The 21,613-nt window shown below is 48.0% G+C and overlaps 6 protein-coding genes across 6 annotated transcripts; 3 read left to right on the forward strand and 3 right to left on the reverse strand.

The window, feature by feature from the left end:
• Positions 1-717: 717 nt before the first annotated feature.
• RhiXN_02473 (indoleamine 2,3-dioxygenase) lies at positions 718-2,461 on the reverse strand (the record flags this gene model as incomplete). Its single annotated transcript, XM_043322290.1, has 2 exons — positions 718-1,950; positions 2,009-2,461. The coding sequence occupies 2 exons, from the start codon at positions 2,459-2,461 to the stop codon at positions 718-720; spliced, it is 1,686 nt and encodes a 561-aa protein (XP_043177786.1).
• A 796-nt stretch (positions 2,462-3,257) lies between these two features.
• On the reverse strand, positions 3,258-5,248 carry RhiXN_02474 (tRNA pseudouridine synthase; the record flags this gene model as incomplete). The annotated part of the gene is made up of 3 exons (XM_043322291.1): positions 3,258-4,947; positions 5,038-5,075; positions 5,129-5,248. 3 exons carry the CDS (start codon positions 5,246-5,248, stop codon positions 3,258-3,260), a joined length of 1,848 nt encoding a protein of 615 aa, XP_043177787.1.
• A 124-nt stretch (positions 5,249-5,372) lies between these two features.
• RhiXN_02475 (eukaryotic translation initiation factor 1A,X-chromosomal) lies at positions 5,373-6,067 on the forward strand (the record flags this gene model as incomplete). Its single annotated transcript, XM_043322292.1, has 5 exons — positions 5,373-5,381; positions 5,436-5,447; positions 5,496-5,574; positions 5,629-5,896; positions 5,950-6,067. The coding sequence occupies 5 exons, from the start codon at positions 5,373-5,375 to the stop codon at positions 6,065-6,067; spliced, it is 486 nt and encodes a 161-aa protein (XP_043177788.1).
• A 3,617-nt stretch (positions 6,068-9,684) lies between these two features.
• Positions 9,685-11,494, reverse strand: RhiXN_02476 (iron transporter FTH1; the record flags this gene model as incomplete). The annotated part of the gene is made up of 11 exons (XM_043322293.1): positions 9,685-9,801; positions 9,856-9,929; positions 9,982-10,138; positions 10,199-10,319; positions 10,355-10,458; positions 10,513-10,632; positions 10,683-10,743; positions 10,825-10,917; positions 10,978-11,345; positions 11,404-11,421; positions 11,474-11,494. 11 exons carry the CDS (start codon positions 11,492-11,494, stop codon positions 9,685-9,687), a joined length of 1,254 nt encoding a protein of 417 aa, XP_043177789.1.
• Positions 11,495-11,832: 338 nt separating this feature from the next.
• RhiXN_02477 (kinase domain protein) lies at positions 11,833-15,643 on the forward strand (the record flags this gene model as incomplete). The annotated part of the gene is made up of 9 exons (XM_043322294.1): positions 11,833-12,732; positions 12,825-12,917; positions 13,185-13,311; positions 13,944-14,134; positions 14,300-14,373; positions 14,641-14,709; positions 14,775-14,957; positions 15,042-15,189; positions 15,251-15,643. The coding sequence occupies 9 exons, from the start codon at positions 11,833-11,835 to the stop codon at positions 15,641-15,643; spliced, it is 2,178 nt and encodes a 725-aa protein (XP_043177790.1).
• Positions 15,644-16,075: 432 nt separating this feature from the next.
• On the forward strand, positions 16,076-18,302 carry RhiXN_02478 (kinase domain protein; the record flags this gene model as incomplete). Its single annotated transcript, XM_043322295.1, has 6 exons — positions 16,076-16,297; positions 16,345-16,608; positions 16,663-16,765; positions 16,825-16,867; positions 16,971-17,214; positions 17,277-18,302. 6 exons carry the CDS (start codon positions 16,076-16,078, stop codon positions 18,300-18,302), a joined length of 1,902 nt encoding a protein of 633 aa, XP_043177791.1.
• Between the last annotated feature and the right edge of the window lie 3,311 nt (positions 18,303-21,613).

Consider the following 21,613-nt stretch of genomic DNA (forward strand, 5'->3'; position numbering starts at 1 on the left):
TGTATTTTGAATTAAAATGGTGGTAAGAACTTATAAAAATAAGAGGGGAGTCGAGTTTATTATTTATTGGCAGAATCATCAGTATACATACCCGATACTGTACCAGATTGCGATGAACGTCCTCCTTGCGCAAGCCTTGTCTGTATCGTCTGAACAAGTATTCTCGTCGAGCAAGTTGACCGTAACTGCCCAGAGAACTCGCCTCTCTGCTTTGAACGTCGAATATCTGCAAGTTTTGAAGCACACGTTACGTCGGCGCCGCAGAAACCGTCTGGACGGTGTTACAGAGACTGGGATTGAGATCGAGCCCAATGGTCTCGATCTTGTCTCTCATCTGTTTGAGAGCGTGACTTGCGAGGATGAAGAATAGCCGGAAGTTATTGATTCCATGTACATACTAACTTGAACCTCATTATCATTTTATGTATCGTGCATGCACCGTACCAAACCAGGCTGAATATATGTATAACCCGACGGAACGGACCCATCACACGAGCCAGGGCACAAATCGCTTAATCATCACACCGAGTAACCACGAGCCTGCTTACTCTAGCACAAGCAAGTTGGCTCGGCTCGGCTCAACTCGGCTCATACGCAACACTATGTGAAGCATATCCCAATGGTCATGAATAGGTGTGTGGCCTCTACGATTCAAAGTACAAAAATGTAATCGATACAAAAGTCTGGGAGCTACATCTAAAACAAGTAACCAAACATCTATCGCCGTGACGGGCAAGGTGAAGGTGGGTGTACCATCGTTTTAATTGTGTTGTCGCGGCACTCCTTCAAGAACGGGACAAGGCTTGTTCCTCCGGTGCCTTTGATACCATCCGTTGTCAGCTCCCCCTTGGTATTGAGCTCGGGGGCGATGGAGGTGGATGTCTGGGCAGCAGACCTGGCCTGATTAACGATGTACAACGTCGCAATCTTGATGTGTCCATCGCGGAATCGCTTGAGTGCTTCAACAGCGCTATCGTACGCACTTCGGAGCTCTGTTGCAGCTTTGATCCCGCTTTCCCCAACAGCAGCTGTCTGGAAGATACTAGCGCGAGGCGCCAGACCCATGGACGAGGTAGCAAAGTCCGGCATAGCGCGATCGCTTAGAGCGTGTACTGTATATGCTGCGTGAGTTGATATAACAAATTCACGCAGGTGACGTTGAGGTCGACGGAGGTTTTGGAGGAAGGCGCGGTGGTGGTATGGCATGTACCGTTCCATTTTGGTCAAAAAGGTCGGCTCAGCACCTCGTCCTTCGCCTCGTTCGTGATCAACACCGAGAAATATGTCAAGCGCATGCACAAGAGAGCTTTGACCCGCACTAGGTCCAGAGAGAGCAGGGACTTTGGCAGCTTGCTCGGCATCGACGCCCTCGAATACCCAGCCCCTCTTGTCACTGGTCGCGCCCCGGAACCAAGGTCGCACCTGGTGATAAAAAATGGCAGGGTCGCATCCCTCCCGGACGTCGAGGAGGAGGTGCGTGAGCTCGTCAATGATAGATGAAAGTCGGTGTAAGTAGGAAGAAATACGCCGTACGGCAGTCGCATCACCGATAAACAACTCATCTAGAGTCGAGCGCATGACACTCAGTGCGGAGACCCCGCGAAGCTCTATCTTGGCCGAAGTCAAGTAAAAGTGCTCCTCATCCAAGGTACCAGAGAAGAGGGCGTGGGAACGAACCCGACGTTCGGTGGGGAGTTCATGGGGTTGGCCACCGGGAAGATGCCAATTCCACAAGACATTATCAGCGTATGTGAGAATGGGTGTAATGCCAAGCTCAGACGAAATCCGGCATAGAGGGACAGCAATACACGCAGGGACGACGTGTGGTGTAAGCTCACTGGGTATAGGGGCTGAGTGGATGTACATGTGCATCAAAAAGACTAAAACATGATGACCACGTCGAAGGAGGAGCGTATCGGTCATCAAAGGTGCAGGATCCAAAACAGGAAGCTACCATAGCCCCCATCCGTCAGCTCGGTTGGAAATAAAGACATCGACAGTAACTCACTGAGCGAACTTTAAGACGCCAGGACTGATTTTTGATCGCCTCCTCTGGCCCAAACTGTGAGAGCTGATCCCCGAGCTTCATCTTAAGTGAGAGGCCCTCAGAGAGGAGGTCCTCCCATGTTTGCATGTCGACCGAGACCTCGCGGGGGATGCGCAATAGTGGACCTTCATTGGGCATGAAGCCAGTATTGACATCGACATCGAAATCGTGGGCAGCGACGGTGCTCGTATCGGGAAGAACACCATCGAGCACCGGACCGGGCTGCACATGGTGCGGCAAGTCAAGAAAATGGCTAGGTGCAAGTGTGAGGGCCATCGCTATAATCGGAGAAAATGGAGCGGTAGAAAACTGGGCTGGTGTCTGTCGTGGTTCTGCCCGTGGGGCATTTATACTCCTCTGCTGACCGTCAGGCAATGGACTTGCATTTGTCCAACGGGAACTAGAATTTGACATCGCTGGCGGATGGGGGGCAGAGCAATAGATTCGGGAAACCGTCTCCATAGGTCGCGAGTTTTTACATATTTTGTAGATTGGGTGTGAATTCCTAACGCGGAAGATTTCAAAACTCAATGGGTGGATTGCGCGACTCGAACGACATAGATTTTCGCACGGCTTGGGCCTTGCCGATGCTCTTCCGGACCGATCCCGAGAGTCCTGGTCATTTAGTCTCTCATGATCACGTAAGGTGTGGGGGTGGGGGGGTGCCTGGGCCAGGGGGGTGCACAACTAAGTCGTCTCAGCTGTCGAGTGGCGCGCCTTCTTGTTCGCTGCAAGGACAGTGTTGTAGTAGCTTAGGTTGTTGGTCCATGTGGGTTTAGCTCAGGGAAAATGGCTACTTCCGTCGTTGCAATCCAAATGTCTGCCGTCGGAATTTTTTCAATAGCCGAGCAGCTTTTTCCCCATTTCCTCACGCAGCAGAATTCAGAAATGAGAGAGGTAAAACGTATCTTTTATTTCCAAGAAGATCGGTATTTTTCATTCCACGGTGTACGTGGAGTGATCGTAAATGACATTACCACGGGCGGATCTTGCGTTGGAATGAGGGCCAAAGGGCTGATTCACGGATCGGGGTTGATCATGCGCTATGCTGTGCACCACGGGACACCGATATAGTGAGTCTCCTGTAGCAGCGAGCATACACGAGTGGTTACGTACCTACCACCTCACACTCTGTCAATCAGTATTGAATCTAATTGCGTTGGTACAAGCGCCGGGTAGCACCTGGCCCTCACATCCCTCGGCGTTGAAGCTAATCGTCATGTGTATTCTTGGATTTAGTATTCCTCTTGGCCATCCTACGTTGGCCAGTCGTACCCTCTCTCCACTTGGCGTTGGCCACTTCAGCGCGTTCACCTCTGTCGAGTTCGAGAATTGGTGTGTATCGCGTGGTATGACGGTACACCCCTCCTCCTGTATTGAGTCGGACCAAGGTGGTATTTGCGGATGACGCAGGGGTTGGATAGAAGCGCTCAGACGCACGCAAAAAATACCTCTGCATTGTGGTTTGGATTCGGTCGTGTGTCCAAATGGAATACATGTTGAACCAGAAATTGTGTGTTTTTTCTCGATCCTGAGCAACCCCTTGTTTAGTCTGGGCAATTGGATCCGTTTGCCAAGCCACATCTTCGGGTTTGTATCCACAATCCCAAAGTACGAGTGGCAACGAATCGGCGAGGGTGTAGTTTGGCTTCGACTCGATGGGGGGTGAGTCAAGGGACTTGGAGGAATTTAGCGAAGTGTGCAACAGACGGTCGACAATAGACGGATCCTCAAGTCGTTGTCCAACAAGGAGAAGAATCGCCATTATGCATCGGACTTGGTGCCACAAGAACGCGGTACCTTTGAGGTTGAACACGTACAGTTCTTCATCGCTCTCTACTTGCTTCCCCTTGATGCCGGGCCCTTCTTTGTTCAACTCATCTTGATCGTCCTCGACCGGCTCAATCCAGGCTTCCAAGACTCGGCGATTGAAATTTTCAATTTGCTTGCTGGGGTCGAGTTTGCAGAAATTACGAAAGTCATGTTCCCCGATTAACCGAGTGGCGGCGTCTTGCATGGCCGAGATGTCGAGTCCTACTCCTCTCGCTCTTCCTGGTCTCGTTCCTGCTCCTCCTGGCACGTTTATCTGTTCATCTGCTCGTCCCGCCCCAGCTGCGGCTATACCGTCTAAAGCCCGGCCTGCCTTCGAGAAGAAATATTTGTAGTGTCGCCACTGGCACGAAAACCGGGCGTCAAAATCATCGGCGACCGGAGACCAAGCAAGCACTCGGATTGTTGCGGGAAGAACCCGATTTAGCATGTGAATATAGGCTAGTTCTGGATTCATTTCCTGCTTCCTCGAGCAGGCCTCTGCTGGCAAAGTTGGTGGAAGAGGATGTGCGAGCGGTGATGATCCTCTGTCAGAGGAGATTGGTTGGGGGGTCAACGGAGACGAGTCAACAGCATCCATCGTAGGCTGGATGCCCTCCTGTAGTCCGCCAGCCATTTCAGAATCCTCCTTGTCGAAGAGAGACTCGTTCTTGGCTCTGAACGATCCTGCACTGAGCGCACTCCGAACCCAAAGACTGACTACTTGCCCAGCAGAGCTCACGCCTCTATCTGTACGTCCACATCTGCTCCACCCGCAGCCCTCCATTCCCTTATCGGGATCGACTAGTCGTGTATTAACCAACGCATCAAACAAGACTTGTTCGACTGTGGCAAGTGGAGTAGGCTGTGATTGTGCGGCGAGACCATTGTAGAGCCATCCCGCGTACGTGAATTTGAGGGCTATTTTCCGGGTAGGATGCTTGGAGAAGGGGAAAGGGTTTTGTAGAGTTTGAGGTGGCCGACGGGATTGAGGCGGAAGCTGTCGTTCTAGTTCATATATCCTTGCGATAAGTTGTTCTTTTGAAAGATCTTCTAGTTTAGGCTTCGCAGCTGCCATTATGCGGTCTAGGCTACGACGGACAACGGAACGCATACGATGTAGAACTGAGTCAAGGCTCTGTGTGGGAAAAGAAACCAGTCTAGTGAATACATCCACTTACAGAGTGCTCCCGTTTCCTGTAGAGGTATCCAATACAATCTACTCCCGTGTGAGCGCAACTAGTTTGGTTTCGAGTCATCGTTGCGACTTACATTGCAATTGGCTCCCAACCAGTTGGTGGAGATTGGTAGATCTGAGATTAGGCGCCGGTCGCTACTTCGGAGCTGGACCCTCGTGCCCGATGATATGATTGTCATAATTTCTGATCCCATCCTCAACGCCCTTGTGGACTCCGCTATCACAGAAAATTTAATATGTAGGTATTAACTGTTATTAGTTGTACTTGGAACTGCAATGTGGGGTGTTATCTAGCTCTCAGAAGAAAAAAAGCTCGAAATGCCGAAGGTAAGATTTTACGTCCAGCCACGAGAAGTATGCTGACTCGTACGAATCGTGCAGAACAAGGGAAAGGTATGCAGGTATTATCTCTCCTAAGTCATAATTTTATATTTCTCACAGGGTGGCAAAAATCGCCGAAGAGGCAAAAACGAGAATGATGCTGACAAGCGAGAATTGGTTTTCCGAGAAGACGGTCAAGGTGACCCTATCTTTCCTCGTGGTGTTTAACTATAAGTCTAAGGTCGCATGGCAGAGTATGCTCAAGTAGTCAAGATGCTTGGAAACGGTCGCCTTGAGGCTCAATGCTTTGATGGAGAGAAGCGATTGGCGCATATTCGAGGAAAGATGCGCAAAAAGGTTAGCCTCATCTTTCCCACTATTTCTGGCTCAGGTGGCTCAACAATTGAGAAGGTGTGGATTAACCAAGGAGATATCATTCTGCTCTCTTTGCGAGAGTTCCAGGATGATAAGGCCGATGTCATTGTCAAATATACTGCTGATGAGGCTCGAAACCTTAAAGCGTAAGCACGCCTACTACCTGCTTACAATTTTATTCTAACCGGAACATTCGTAGGTATGGTGAATTGCCGGATACAGTGAAGATCAACGAAACCGATACCTTCGGCGAGGAAGATGGAGAGTGCACATTCGAATTCGGAGACGAGGGTGAAGTCGATGTGGATGACATCTGATCTAGACTTGTACAGTACTTGTGAGTGTTTTGGACCACTAAGCTTTCGGCATTTAACGGCTTTTGTTAGGTGGACTTGCATTCCTGTTTTCTTGTGTCATTACGTATGCTAATGTGATCTTGTATTGCGAGTGAATATTTGCGTGATGTCAAGTCATCCCAGGACGGAAACATGAACACGCCAAGGTAACAGCGGTTTGTGGCTTGACCCATGAGTTACGGTCATCCGTTCAGAGGATCATCTGGGACAACTAATGGGATGTGAGGGAATCTGGTGGGTGTTTGGTTCCCGTTTAAACTTATCAAAATACTCTCAAGTAGGGGTTAACTCAATTACGGTTTAAATGAATGTTTTAATCTTTTACTGAACGAATGATAGCCCTTCGCAGGCGAAGAATCAGAAGCGCCATTTGGCCGCTCGAAACAACTGTTGTGGTCTTTTATGCTACTCTGCAACTCGCCTTGCATTGTACCTAACCCTACGGTTATTTAATGTCAATTCAATTACCCTTAACGGTTGTTCTTCCTGCTCAACGAGATACTAGTCTACTGGCTAGCTTGCATTTTCATTTCATAATCCCTAACTTGTTGATACCGACCTCGGGTGTCATCTCATATCTGGACTATATTGCGCTGTGCTCCAGCCATCAGTTGACTATTCTGCCAAAATCGCCAATTATACCAGGCCAGATTTACGCCTTCTTCACAGGTAGTGTTTCTCTATAAAACCGGTTCTAGTTCTTGCTTATATGCTACGTGGCCTAGAGGCAAAATACCATACGCACCGACTTATCCCTTTCTGTCAATCATGAGGCACCATTACTGTATTTTGTTCGCCCTAAGTATCATGATCATAGAAGGGCAGGGGAAAAGAACACTTCATTAAAAATGTCTGAAAAAGGGCTGGCTAGTTGCCATGGGTTTCAAAGCAAAGAATACTGCTGCTGACATTTTACATCGTGTGTGAATGAAAGACTCCATTAGACCATGTTAAACAGCAATTGTATGATTGTAAGTATATGCAGCGCCAAGTGGGCTCAACAAGCCACCCTAGTGTGTGGAGTTGCAAAACCGTGGTAGGGATAACGACTAGTACTGAAGATCATTTCGATGGCAAGACCTACGTTCAAATCTATCTCCAAGCCATAGAATGCTAACATACAAATGGAGGTAAAATCAATGTAAGAGAGGAGAAGTCCGAGAGAGGCGCGATGCAGTGTTGAGGTGGAGAGATACCGACATCAAGCCGATACTGCGTCGATTTCAATAGGGCTTTTTAGGACAGTATACTAGTACTCTCGTTGCGTAAGTTTGTTCGCATATTTAGATTATAAAGCTTACTCCGCAACTCTCAAGAACCCTCCAAAAAAACCACGTGCACCTGTCATACCCCAGTCTGTCGGCCGTTTTGGCGCTGCTGCCCCTTCCCCCCGCTAGATCTGGTTGCTACCCACATTGTAGAAATACGAATTCGATTTCTGTATAAAGGTAGTAGATTAGAATACAAGTAATGACTGAGTAAATACAAGAGTGGGATAAGATGAGTATTCGGGGCTTGAACAAGGCCCTTTTATACTCTACAGGTATGACTACGCGTACGCTTGCGCGTGCTGCGCGTACTGCGCATACATTGGGTGAGTTACCCGCTTGGCTCGATTACAGAATATTCCATTACATTCTACGTCTTTATACACACATAACCACCACATTTCACGCCTCTTACTCTATTTATTAGATGGATCTCACTCCTCAGCTCCACCCTGGCAATTGCTCCAGCTCACATGGCACGGCTAGGGCTACGCCTTGCTCTACGGGGGCCCCAAAAGCCCGGGAGCGCTCTGGAGTGCTCCGGTTTTGGGAACCTCTTCGTCAGGATCCGACGAACCCGGATTGCTCGGCGAGCACTTGGGAGCACTCCACGAGCCCTTCCGAGCGTCATACTAAACGCTCCAGAATGCTCGCCGACAATAGCGAGTCCCATAGCGCAAGGCTTCACAGTCGAGAACGACAGTATTACAGCGGCATACGGTGAACCCCAGAAGTACGGAAAATCCGCATAACAATCAGATCGTACCAGATATCCTCACCTAACATCTTGGAACCCGCGCCTCGACAGCACACGGGTGAGTTTAAGACGCTGATTCATGGAAATCGTGGTTGGATTTCGCCAGCACTCCGCGTATAACGCGCGATTTTTAAGTGTAGAAAATCAGGATTTGTTTGGTCCACCGTGCACTAAAGCCTCCGAGTCCATAGACGTTCCTACAACCGTTCAAAGTGCCCTGATCTTCTACCACCCGTTATTCAGCTTCGCTCCTAATAGTATTGATCTTGGGCTTGAACGCATGTATCGTTGACATGTACGTGATAATCTGTGTGCTGCAAGGCTATTCATTGTGTTAGCACTATGCATCTATACCATATGCTGTCAACTATTTACCGCTACTCCGTAACAATGCGTGTTAACCCGCTGTGCATATATGCCGGCATTAAGAAGTGTCTCATGCACAGCTATCACTCAAAGGCGAGGAAGCGGAAGTAGGGCTAGGTGGCACGGGGCCAGCCAGGCGTGATCGACTTAAGGCTAGCATACTGGAGCCCTCTTGACTTCGGTTTATGATAGTCAACAGGGCGGGTCAGAACGCCGCGAGGCCAAATAACTATAATGCTATAATCAAGGGTAAGAAATCAAGAGACTGAAACCTTTACAAATTTCAAATTGGTGTAATGGGGTTGTGCGCACCAGTACTAGTAGATCGTACGGCTCGGGTCGCTCTTCAGGATTTTTGCATAGACTAAACTCCAAAAGCCCCCGATCTTCACATGCCCACATATGTCAGGGAAAATCCTTTGGATCTCTTTGGTCGATAATTATTATACGAAATTACATGCAATAACAACCCAAGGCATTAAATCCAATAAGAAAGTCAATGCTTCATCCTCTTGGTATGCGTATCGATACAGGTCCATATGCGGTAAGAGATTTGAGTTTTATGCCCTCTATAGTAAAAAGCTTGGTGCAATGGTACCAACAGACTGGGAAGATTGAATTATACCAAACCTCCTCAAAGTCCCACAGATTAAAGTCAGTTTTGTGTTGTGAAGTACTCGAAAGACCCAGGGATAATAGTCATTTGATGTTTGAAGTCAGTCTGACATACTACAATTGTGGATTGTTACCCAAAAAAGCAGGCGATATTGCTCAGCTCACCGAGTTGACTTTTTTTTTATGAGCATAGCGAAAAGTGAACCTGCAAGAGAATATGCAAAAACAAGACTCGAGATTTGAGATTCGATAGATGAATCATGTGCCCTTTTCTTTGTATGTCGGGAGATAATTCCGACCTGAACCATCGCATGGGAGAGCAATGATGCGGAAATTTATTCCCTCCCAGTTCCTGCGATCGTCACCACGAGATATTTGATCACATAGTAATCCTCAACTTTTCGGCTAGCCATATTCGACAGCGATGAGTATGGTAGAATACATAGAATTCAAGCGTGCTACAGTATCAAATAAATAGAGAACACTGTAATGCCTTGGAGCATTCCTTAAATTAGGGGCCCACCATTCAATGCGACTGTACCTGGCCCAAGCCAAGCAATCCCCTAAGGCTCCTAAGAAGATAGTTCCGTACTCTGTGCCCGCCTCTCCACGTTCCTCTTCCGAATGGCATTGCGAAAACGAGAGAGTCCTGTAACATTCACAAATTTATTCACAATTGTTGTGCGACCCTGTGACCCGGTGAGTGATTTATCGAGTAAAAGTTGTCCATGAAGTATACGAACCTCCCTGTGCTTCATCCGTACGAGGGCAAGGATAGCGATGAGCCAGTACGCAATGTACGATATGACGGTCCCAACTGTGACCAACCAACTTTAGAATTATGTGACGCGTAGCAGCAAATCACTTACTACTTCCATTGTTACTCCATCCTAAGATGGCGTTAAACACCGCCCATCCTTTAGCATCAAGTTTGTTTTCGGGGTTGCAACAATCGAGATGCCAAATGTTACCAACGACATCGAATGAACCGGGTCCGTCTCCTGCTTCAGCCACATCACCACCAACCTGATACATAACGGGAACCCGGTCAATGTAAGACTCTAACAGCGCGAGCTCGCTACGTACCATCACATTAAATCTATGGCGCTCGAATGCCCCGACAGCCTTTGACATGAGCCCAGCACCAATGAGCAATAAAAGTGAAGTGGAAGTAATCAGAAACGCGGACAGTCCTAATTCTAGTTGGCTTCAGGATCTTCAATGTGACTGATGAAGACTTACGGGCCCTTGACGAGGATGCATAAATCAAATACCCCACAACAAGCCCAATGACCAATCCAGCCAGAGCCGCGAGAGGGATTGAGCTTGCTGGTTGGCCAAGAAACCTACAAAATCATTCTCTCAGGGCGTGTCGAATCAATGGAAAATCGCTAACATACCCCACCGATGAATACCACCGCCTCCAATCCCTCGCGCAATACGGTAACAAACGGTAGCATAAATAACATCCGCACCCCAGCTCTCCCGCTTTGGTCGTCAGAAGGATTTTGACCCTTGGCCTGCAAGCAATTTGTAAATATTTCGAAATGCACCTATGAATGCCACTCACGGCAAATGCGTGTGACAATTTCCGCCTCCACTTATCTTGGCACGATCCATACGTAACATAGCTAGGCCCATAACCAGAATAAGAATCGAGCTGTAGCTAAATTGATGCTTGATCTAGTGTATGTTATGCGTAGCATACTCACGCAATCAGACTGAAGACACCCTCCCATATCTCCTCGGCGGCAGAGAATAAGTCAACCACCTTGATGAACCAGACGGCAACAAAGGCCGCTCCTCTGGATAGTCGGTGTAGAAGATCAGACGAAGCCAAATTAATGCACGGAAGTTGTGCTTACATCACCAGAGCCAACAACAAGCCTAATCCAGCTCCCAGCACAATTTGCCAACGCAACCGCCGAAGGAGTTCGGATCGTCTGATTTCGCCTGCCTCGTTTTCGCTTGTAGTATTTTGAATCGCTATCGAAGCGTTATCGTTCGACGGCTCCTCAGTATTTCGAACATCTTTGACTTGTGAATCGGGTGTGGCTGTTCCAGAGCCTTCAGTGCTGCCAGAAGGAGCGTCGGACCGACCGGGAAATGCAGCTGCCGTGGCAAGGCCATCTGTAGACTCCGAATGAAGTGCATCGGGCGATACTACAATTTGTTCCACAAGCGAGAGGAGAACGGAGACGATAATCGAGGCCTCCAATGACTCGCGAAGCAACTGGAAAATCCGGCGTGGCGCAATGAGATGTTATCAGATAGCCAAGAAAGGAGCTCACTATGAAAAATATTGGGACCTACGAAAATAAATAAGTAGCAAATACCAGGTCACATATAATATGTCCTTACACTAAATAAATTCTTTGCCATAGTACTTCGTGTCCCTGATGCCGATGGTCGTTGCTGGGAGAAATGGTATATACCACACCATCGGAAGCTGATAAGATCTGAAAGTTCCACGGAACAAGCGTTTAGATTAACACTGTAGCTCCTGGGGTGTAACCTCATTTCACGAGCCAACCACGGCGCAGAACACGGCCCGAACACAACTTGTACAGCAGCTGTTTTGTTTGCATTGTGTTACGACTATTCAATCAATCTCAAGTAACTGAGCTTTTGACATTGCTATTCTTTGGACCCATTCGGATAAACTCAAGCACACCAGAGGCTTGCTAGCTTAATTATAGCTCGACTACATCAAATTATACATGTCATCGCGATCGTTCTCGCCAAACCGACGACGCCCGCGAATTACCTCTGCTTCGTCAGCGACAACTATCTCCCCCTTTGGGCCCACTGCCGCACTTGTTCCCCGTTCGACTTCGGCCACTCGGTCTTCCTTAGTCCCGCCACGGCGTCCACTTTCGCCACCTTCACGCGAGCCTATTGAGTCCTATTCCCTATGGCAGCCTATCTTGCGTGCCTCGGACCAAATCGTTCTGTATAATCCTGCCTCTCATGCTATAAACATTGTTCCTGCCAGCCTCAATGCTGTATCAGCATTCTCCCTGCCTTTCACAAGTGGAGCAAACTCCAACCCATCGAGTGTCTGTCCATACTGCCACCGTCCCATGGAAAACGCTACCCATGATTTCGCCCATAATGGACCCCATCACTTATACAATATGCCACAAATTGAAATGTCTCCCCAATATTTCCAAGTCCTTCAAGACGTGAATGGTGGTGCTATTTCTGAGGGCATGTACAATCCTCACCGGCCGAGTGCTGCAGCCCAGGAGTCTTTTGCCCGCTTCGAAGATGCTCCTTTTGAAGACAGCCAATCTCGACGATGGTCGCATGTGTCGATCAATTCGGATTCCGACTCAGACGGACCAGCTGGAGAAACCAGACGCACAGACTCCTTGCGTAGCTTATCTGGCTCCAGTCTTGCTTCTGGCGACATTACTGGTATGTCTTTTGGCTCATCTGCGGTACGCTTGCCTTCAACCTCTACCGGAAAAGCTTCTTCAGGGGAAACTGTTGAGGCCACCGAGCCAGAGACCGGTGGAACGAATACATCCAAGGCATCCAGCGGGTATTATGCGACGTTTTTCAGGGAAGAAACGCGTCTGGGTATGGGGGCCAACGGGAGCGTGTTTCTTTGTCAGGTACGATATCTCAGGTATTCCTACAATGAGTAAAAACGTGATCCTGACTATTCAATATTGTTACTTCCACTGGCTTTAATGTCTACCTGTAGCACGTACTGAATGGAATTCCTTTGGGTCACTTTGCTGTCAAGAAGATTGCCGTTGGCGATTCGCCATCTTATCTTATGGAAATACTGCGCGAGGTGAGTTGTAAGGTAGAGGTTATACGTGTCGCATGCAGGCTTGGGCGCTTTTTGCCACTCCAATGCGCCCTTGGAATCCTCGGTCCATGAATCGAGGCGATATGCTACTCGGAAGGTTGGCACACAGAATAGACTGCAGAGCTGATGCGAGCCTTACCTGGCCGATATTAGGCGCACTATACTCTTCTGCCCCTTTAACGTTTGTTCACAACTTTTGCGCCACACGGTACTATACCATTTCCGTCTTCCATTCGGTAATGAATTTAGCATTTGCTCACCAAAAATAGGTCCGATTGCATTCAAAACTACACCACCGAAACATCATCACCTATCATCACGCGTGGCTGGAGTCGGCCCGATTCTCATCCTTCGGTCTCACTGTTCCGACACTCCAGTGAGTTGTTTGGTGTCTTCTTTTCTGTAATTTTGTCAGCAGTACTGTCCGATACTGTGGAAAGTCAACAGTCCGTTCGCGACTTGCCACTGCCATTGTTCTCTTTTCAATCGTGATGTGGCCTCTAAATAGGCTTAAGCATGGATTAACCACAGTCTTCCGCACTCTGCGGGTAACCCTCCTGTCTGAGGGTATCATACTCCAAAAAGGATAGTCAAAAATGTCTTAGGGATCCGCCAATCACACTTCTACCGCTTGCTCATCTTCACCCAGTATCCCCCTATCAAATCGCATGCAATGATGTCAACAGTATTCTGTCGTGGCCATTTCCAACGCATACATACAGTGCCCGCATATGTCATGCATGCCCTTCCTTCACCTACCCTTTTCTAATTCATACAGCGTATATCCCTCTCCCCATTTTTCAGTCATCAGCGATTGGTTGCGACATGTGACCACGACTCTGGTATTCGTACCTCCGCTTATTGCTATTCTACGAAGCCCTTGCTCTGGATCGTCTTTCCCAATTGACGGTCATTACTGTCCTCCTGCCTACTCGAGTTACATAATAATTTGCCTTGAAACTAACGCCACTTGCTTGTATGTAGTGTACTCATGCAATGGGCTGCTAGGCTCCCTCGATGACCTGATCTTGCAACGGCTAGGTGTCAAGACCGCAGATCGGGACCCAGATCTATCCGAACCGCCATCAGGCGAGTATCAGACACGCGAGGCACGTATTCGGGCGTTTCGAGCTCGTGCGGGTGGAGGGCCGTGCATACGAGTGGAGAAGTCCGAAGGAAAGAAGCGCGACGACGTGCTCGTGAGATGAAAGCCGTTCATTTACTCAGTGCTGAGGAGATCCGTAGCTTATTTGGAGATGTCGTGTCCGGATTAGCATTTTTGGTCAGTGGATCGATTCACTTCCGTAAATGAGGAAGAGCGTGTATCTGACATTCAGTTTTATTTTCTGCTGATGCTTGACCAGCACGAAAGCTCATTCCTCCATCTGGACCTCAAGCCAGGGAATGTATTGCTTACGCTAGATGAAGGTCAGCTGATGTGAGTATTTCTGTCTCTCATCTAGTACAAAAACACTGATATCATATCTGTAATGCTTATCGTCTTCACCACAAATCCCCTTCCCCGCATGATGCCCCGAAAATGAACCATCGGGGACACATCAATTGCGACGATATGATCGCGACGATAATACCACGCGGGGAAATTGGTATCGGGGACCAACCCAATTAAATTCCAGACCACGGGCAATGTAAGCGGAATAATGTTCTAGCAAAAGATGGTGAGCTTACATAAGGCTATTTCCAGGCTTTCGGATTTTGGGACAGCACAAGATGCGCTGCAATCTACTCGAGAACGCTCGGGGAACACCGGAACGTGAGTATCAGTTTAGGCACTTGTGGCACGAAGGTCGTTACACAGAGTGTTCATGGTATGTAAAGATTGGAATACTCTGCCCCTGAGTCTTTAAGACACAATCAAGACGGGTCACTGCGACAAATTACTTCCAAGAGCGATATCTGGTCACTCGGAATGATCCTCCATAAACTAATATACTTTCGATTGCCATGGAAAAACGATGAGGATATGACTGAGCTCGAAAAAGAGATTATTGGCTTTCAGGGGTGAGTCCGACCAATCATACTCATTGCTCAAAGTCTGGGGGTGATTGTTGAAGCTTATTACAATTTGGGGGACGCGCGGAACAGATACAAGGCCAGCATGGAAAATATTCAGGCCTTTGAGAAGCGTAGGCTTCCACCTGCGTTGTGTCAGTTGCTGAGCAAGATGCTCGCGATTGAGCCAGTCGGACGCCCCGGTTCTGACCAAGTACTCAAGACTATCCAATCTCGACAGGTAAAGCGACACGATTGGGCAGAGATAAACTTTTCATCGAACCATCTGATCACTCTTCTAGCTCGACCCTTCTCCCAACTTGGAAGAGACGAACCCTCACCATCAAGGCATGGGACCACTCGTACGGAGACCCACACCCCCCTCCCGGGGAAATGAATCTTTAGCGGCGAGTTCTGATGCCAATGTTGATAACTTAGATATATTAAGCCAAGACCTGTCCCCGCATATGCCTTCAGCGGGCGGAAGAGGCAGAGTGGCTTCGGGCACCCAGGTGCGGAGAAGATCAGATCCTGTGGGGGGGATTAACGAAATCACCCCGCGGTTACTTGTTCTAGAAGGACCCACACCGGCGGCCAGGCGAGTTGCGGGGCTCCTCTCTAATATCAATGTATCTCGCATTCTATCTCGGGGGTTCAAAAGTGCGCTGCTGATATTCAAGGCGAGTCCATTTTAACTTGTTCTGAATCGAAACCGGCCCCATCGGATACGATTTGATAACACTTATTCCACCCAGACAATACTCCTTATTAACCTTTGTGTTCCCACACCTCCGAAAATCCTGGCATTAAGTTTCGTGATAGGGCTTGGAATGTTGGACATGTGGACCAGACGATTACGCTGGTCATTCGCGCTAGTGGTTTTACACCTGGTGTTTATGTGGACCGCCAATCGGGAGTATGTCTGTCTGTCTATTCATGAGTTCAATTAAATATTGGGTGTGGGTTGAGCGAACACAGGCATGAATGATTTGTAATCAAGTCGCAAGTGTGTGCGCCGCTTTCCGGCACAGCCTTATCTGTTTATGACCACCACCCTGCCGCACATTTAATCCCTTTGTGCTGGTCTTTATACGTATAATTGCTGTCTCGTGACTGGAATTAAAGTAATGTCTGAAGCCGAAGAAATCGATGACTTAGAGCTCTCGGACGGAGGAGAATCCGTGACTCCAGATTCCGAAAGCTCAGAGTCGGGCCTAAAGAGGTTTATTTACGAACCTCCTCCTGACGGCATAGGATACGGAGAGCCCCGTCTAGACCGCGTACCAGCCAAAGTCGTGGAAGGAATCTGTGCCTGGTCTGGACTAAGAGAGATCATTGTGCTCCGTCAAGTATGGGTTCTTACTCTGACTACAATACAGGCACTGATCGATTCTAGACATGTAAAGCACTTGACAAAGCAATAGCGAATCGACCTGCGATATGGACCTCACTCGTCGAAGCACACCGTCGGTTGCCACACAGGACAATACTTCTGGGTAGTTCTCCGGTCGTGATGCCGGGAGTATATCATCTTACCGGATTTCAAGAAGACATACTTCGCTGCGGGCTGATCCTCAAGAACAAGTGGCACAAACCAACATTCCAGGCTCGGCAGGCCACTAAGGACATACTTAGACACGATCCATGTGGGATTGACCAGGTATGTGCTTATTTTCTCTATTTCAGAACTCAAGTCATCGTTTTGCCGAAATAGATACTCTTCGTTCCGGACACTATGGGTCGCTTCTTTCTCACCATATCCCGTACGTCCGTAATCCTCTGGACACTGGAACCCGATGGGCTCCTCGTCGTTGCCGGTCAATTGCCATGGCTTCAGGAAACGAGATGATTGTACAAGCGCTGGTTTCTAGACCAGGTTCATCACTAGTTTCATATCTCGCTCTGCAAATCACACAGCCGTAAGTAGTTTTCTATCTTAACCTCACCTTCTCGTGATGTTTGATTAATTTCTGACCCCGCATAAACTTACCCCACGTCTTTTCGCTCCACTGCAACTACTAGACACACCCACCGGCTCCGGACCGAGATCTACCAGCTTCATCTCTCGCGTCCCGGTTGCATCTACGATCAAGGGTTTGGTTTATCTGCGATACACGAAACCGAGGGCGCATTGGTCGCGTTCGTAGATTACGTGCTCGCCTATGCTATTAACGACGCCGGGCAAACCATACTCCTATGTTGTTGGGTGTCCAAGCTCGCAACCAAACTAGCTACCCCTGTTAGTGAATATGAGCTACGATGGCAGGTAAGTCTGGTCATTTGTTCTTCGACAAGTAATCACGAGCAACTAACCAGCGCGATTGTTAGCACTCATCTTGCCAGACTGTGGACATTGGGAGCGACGTCATAGTTGTGGTAAGGGATTCATCTGCCGAGATATATCCCCGAAATGAGTTCGCAGTTGTCGACTACGACCTCAGGCCTACAACCAATGGCCATATTATTCGAGGAACTCTCGAGATGTTACCTGTCACTTACGCGACAGATACAGCCATATTTCCTTCCAGTTTTCTCAATCCACCATCGATCTACATACATGATCGTCTATCCCTGTCCTATGGTACTGATGATATGACGCGGACGGTGAGGGTGATTTCGTTGGTCGGGGTTGCCCGTTCAACCTCCCCACTAACAGATCCGAGTATTCCCTATTTCGTCATCCCCGCTCAAGTATACCCGTGGGCTCATAGCTCCTCTCGCTCGACGTCGCCTAGCCATACAGCCATTCCCACTTCTGGTCATACGACACCTTCGCCCACCCATACACATAATCAACTTCCCCGCACTCATACACCCTCTCCCACACATGGTCACCCACTCCCATCTCCCAACCTTCCTCCAGCCGAGAAATATAGATTTGTCTTTCACTTACATGCGTTACAACATCAGCATCCCCATTTCTCGTATGGTCCAGCCCTTGTGGGACCGAATGGGCGATCCGTTATGCTCGCCACTGCAGTCGGTGCGAATCACGGCCCCAATCAACCGAAACAATACGTACTCAAATACCGGCATCCAACACACAGAGAATTGAGGCAATTTATCAAAGAACGAATACACACGAGCGCATCGCCTGGGGCTGATAGACTTCAACAAACTGTTGGACACTCAGGTGGCCAACCCCAGATAGAAGTGAATTCACAACCACCCCCGTCTCAGCATGGGCACGTACAACTACCCCCACCCCCCTCCAACCCTTTACTCAATCAACATACTGCCTCGCGTCAAGGACTACAACATGGAGTACTTACACTTCTCACTCGTCCTCTTCCCCTACTGGATATATTACGTGGGATGAGCTCTATGGCAGACTCAAGAGATGATAGGCTATGAAATGATTGCATGGGACGAGGGCGCCGGCACCACCCTTGTTGCGAGTCGGCTGGGCGAAGTAATTGTACTGGAATGTGCAAAACCTGTATCGGACCCGGTGGGTGCATCATCATGGCACTGTAATTGAATTGGTAGAAGTGTACCTACGCCCTGGCACCGGCCCGATAATGCTACCACCGCGGTCAAGCTACAACTTAAGAAAAACATGTTTATCCGAACCCGTTGCCCTGTTAGTTGTTTGTAAAAAGTTGCCTTCTGTCGGGAAGGGCACCGAATTCCGAGGCATCATAAAGTTAAGTGTGTACTTACTATATTAAGTATACACTCGGGGATACGAAAGCCACCTATGTGGTTTACCCGATCTGAATAACAATGTATGTCGGCTTGTGTCGGCTAGTTATCATATAACTTTATTTTGTCAACCCAGATGTTGTCTCAGGGCCGGTTATCCCGAATTTATGGACTTTGTAAACATGCATACATGTGATAATTAAAGGCCCCTTGGTACAAATCAGGACTAGAGTTAGAAGGCTGCCTTACGGGCATAATTATATGCCAACAATGAGCAAAACTAGAATAGTCTGTTCATATAGTAGTTCTCTGACAACTGCTACTTATAGTAGCCAAAGGACTGGTTCCGACGAACCTGCTGGCAAGCGTTTTAGACGACGGCGATAATACTTACGCTTTGATATTCGACTCTCGTCTCTACATTAGGAGACCTTCCACCTAACGAAGTTCGCCGTAGCTAACTAATGTGTCAATTTCTACGTAAAATTCGGTCCGTAGTCCGAAACAATCGGGCAACAAGACGCCTCATCTCGATCAAAGACACAAGTAGAAGGTAATACGCTAGATCGGGCAGAAGGTTTGAGTTTTAACCCTTGGACCCACTCTTGAACACGACTCGAATTGCGCAGGTACCTCGAGGAAGCTAGGCAACGTCACGCTTGGACGTTTGCCTCGCGGCTCCATCGTTTAGTTGTTCGAGCGCTTAGAGGAAGACTTAATGCCTGAAATAATTAGTATCTATATTCGAATTCTCATGTCGGTGGCCTATTACGGCTTAGCTTGCATGAACGGCGGGGCAGACGAGGAGAGCAGATAAGCATTGGCTGCCAATAGATTGAGCGATGCGCTCTCACGGATTTCCTGTCCTAGTTATGCGCGTCGTTCAGTTGATTCCAGTTTCACGGTTACCTGTCAGGCACGCACTGCTAATCTAAAATTCTCACGTGGATGAGCGGTTTGCCTAAGTTCGCATGTAACTCTCATTTTATATATGGACGTGTATTAAAGAAAAAAATTCTCGCGTGGTTCAATCTTTTTCATGGCTCGCGTAAATAATCCGCTATCGTGTGTCGGAATAATTTGAGATATGCTACTCTATGAGAGGATAGTGTACAAAAATTACTATTTCCTTTTTCGATATGAATGCTACTCAAAGGAGCTTCATGACATGCCGCTTTCGAGGACTCAATGAAACAGCTCAATAAAATCCTTTCACTATCAGGAGAAATAGCGCTAAGAATTGATTTTTTTTTCAGAGGATGCTGAAATTTAGTACTTTAGAATGGTTGAATGGACCACGAGTAGCTTTGCCTGATTCTGGACAACGCCGGTTGGATAACTTACTTCGGAAATAAGGATAGCATGCATATAGTGTCTTGCCGTTGCTGATTCTTATAAGAACTGCCATTCGAACATAGAAGTGTAGCCATTTTTTCCTGCACCATTCATTTTTATAGAACCTCTGGATTTACTCATCAACGCAATCGCCTGAATGGTATTGAATTATTTTTGGGTTCTGTAAGACCGTGAAAGTCTCTAGCTACCAGTCCTAAGAAAGTGTAGATTCAAAAGTGCTGTGTCCTTTAGACTAAGGGCATGTTGGGCTCAGCCCTCAAGGTTGCTTGGTAAGAGATATTGTTTATACAGCAAGTTCCAGCTATCGGGATGAGCTCCAAAATCACAGATGTGCCACTCTGCATAATCTTATGTGCAGAGTGTTGGCAAAATCCGGACTTCCATGGATCTCTACCCTTAGCCCATCGCTGTCTTCCGGCTGTGGATTCTGCATTACTGACTGGAAATGCTAGGTAAATCCAGCTATGATGCGAACTTTCCGTGCTTGAGGAGCTCATCATACATGATATGTTTCACACTGGCAAATTCATTGAAGTAGCAAACTGAGAGGAGCTTCACGCACCTGCATCTGGTGGAACAACCCGAGTTCGTCATATCTGTATTCCCCAAGCCTGATAATCGATATCACCGTATCGAAAGATGATCGGATCAGGGCATTGTAACGGAACCTAGTAGTATTGACCCTACTTTTGCAGGTATCATGGGAATTACGATGAAGAGCCGATGAGCAACTCCGACACAAGGTATACCATAAAACCTGTCTCACCAAGGCTACGGCGCGAATCGCTAGATCGGTGTGTTTAGCTAGAATAATATGCGACTGAATTCCGCATTTGTTGATCGCTTGGATCTTGACCATGCCAATCTCAGCAGACCTCGTTCTAGACTTTTCAAGCCCTACAGATTTCATCGGCACTCGCTTCGTCATGCATATAAAGTCCGCTACTTGGGGTTGTTAGCAAGCCGGTTTGCCGCTCACAAGGCAACGGCCCGAATGATGGGGTCGCGCCCCAGAATGATGTAACTGCAGCGTTCGAAGAACGCACTGTAACTCTTGGCTGACTGAAGTCCAGTACCCCTCGATATTTACATGTGCGCGGCTAGTCCCGAAATGATCAGATTTAGAGCAATGCAGTCCTTGAAAACATGCGAGACTTTGCTATTTGCGACTGTTTCAGGAGATGGCACGCCACATGAGCTTATGAACCAATTACAGAAAGGCAGCCAGAGATAAAGGGGATAACAGAATGGTCAGCGTTTCGGTAAGATGTGCCTGAAGATGATGTTATCCTAAGGACTTGAACCTCGCTGACTTTTCATAAAAAAAGCACCTTCGCAGTTCATTCCCCCAGCCAAAAACGAGCCGAGTAAAAGGTAATAAATCTGGGCAGCGGCTGATGATCGCAATCAAACAATTGATTATACACCGCAAGCTCCGTTGACTCCAGTCCAATTGGTGGAAGGTCTTCTTTTACGTTCCTCATGGAAGATGGCATGGCAAGACGCAAATGCCTCGGAACTATGAATCAAAATGAGAACCAGCGATTTTAGTTGTGGTTTGACGTAGCTGACGTTAGCATGGGAGCCCCAATCAAGAGACATCGATCCTCGCCCGCCTAGATCTGTAGTATTACGCCTAGACCTGCCAGATGCCAGGAATGTCG

The sequence above is a fragment of the Rhizoctonia solani genome, chromosome 3 (assembly GCF_016906535.1).
Source record: "Rhizoctonia solani chromosome 3, complete sequence".
Taxonomy (NCBI): Eukaryota; Fungi; Basidiomycota; class Agaricomycetes; order Cantharellales; family Ceratobasidiaceae; genus Rhizoctonia; species Rhizoctonia solani.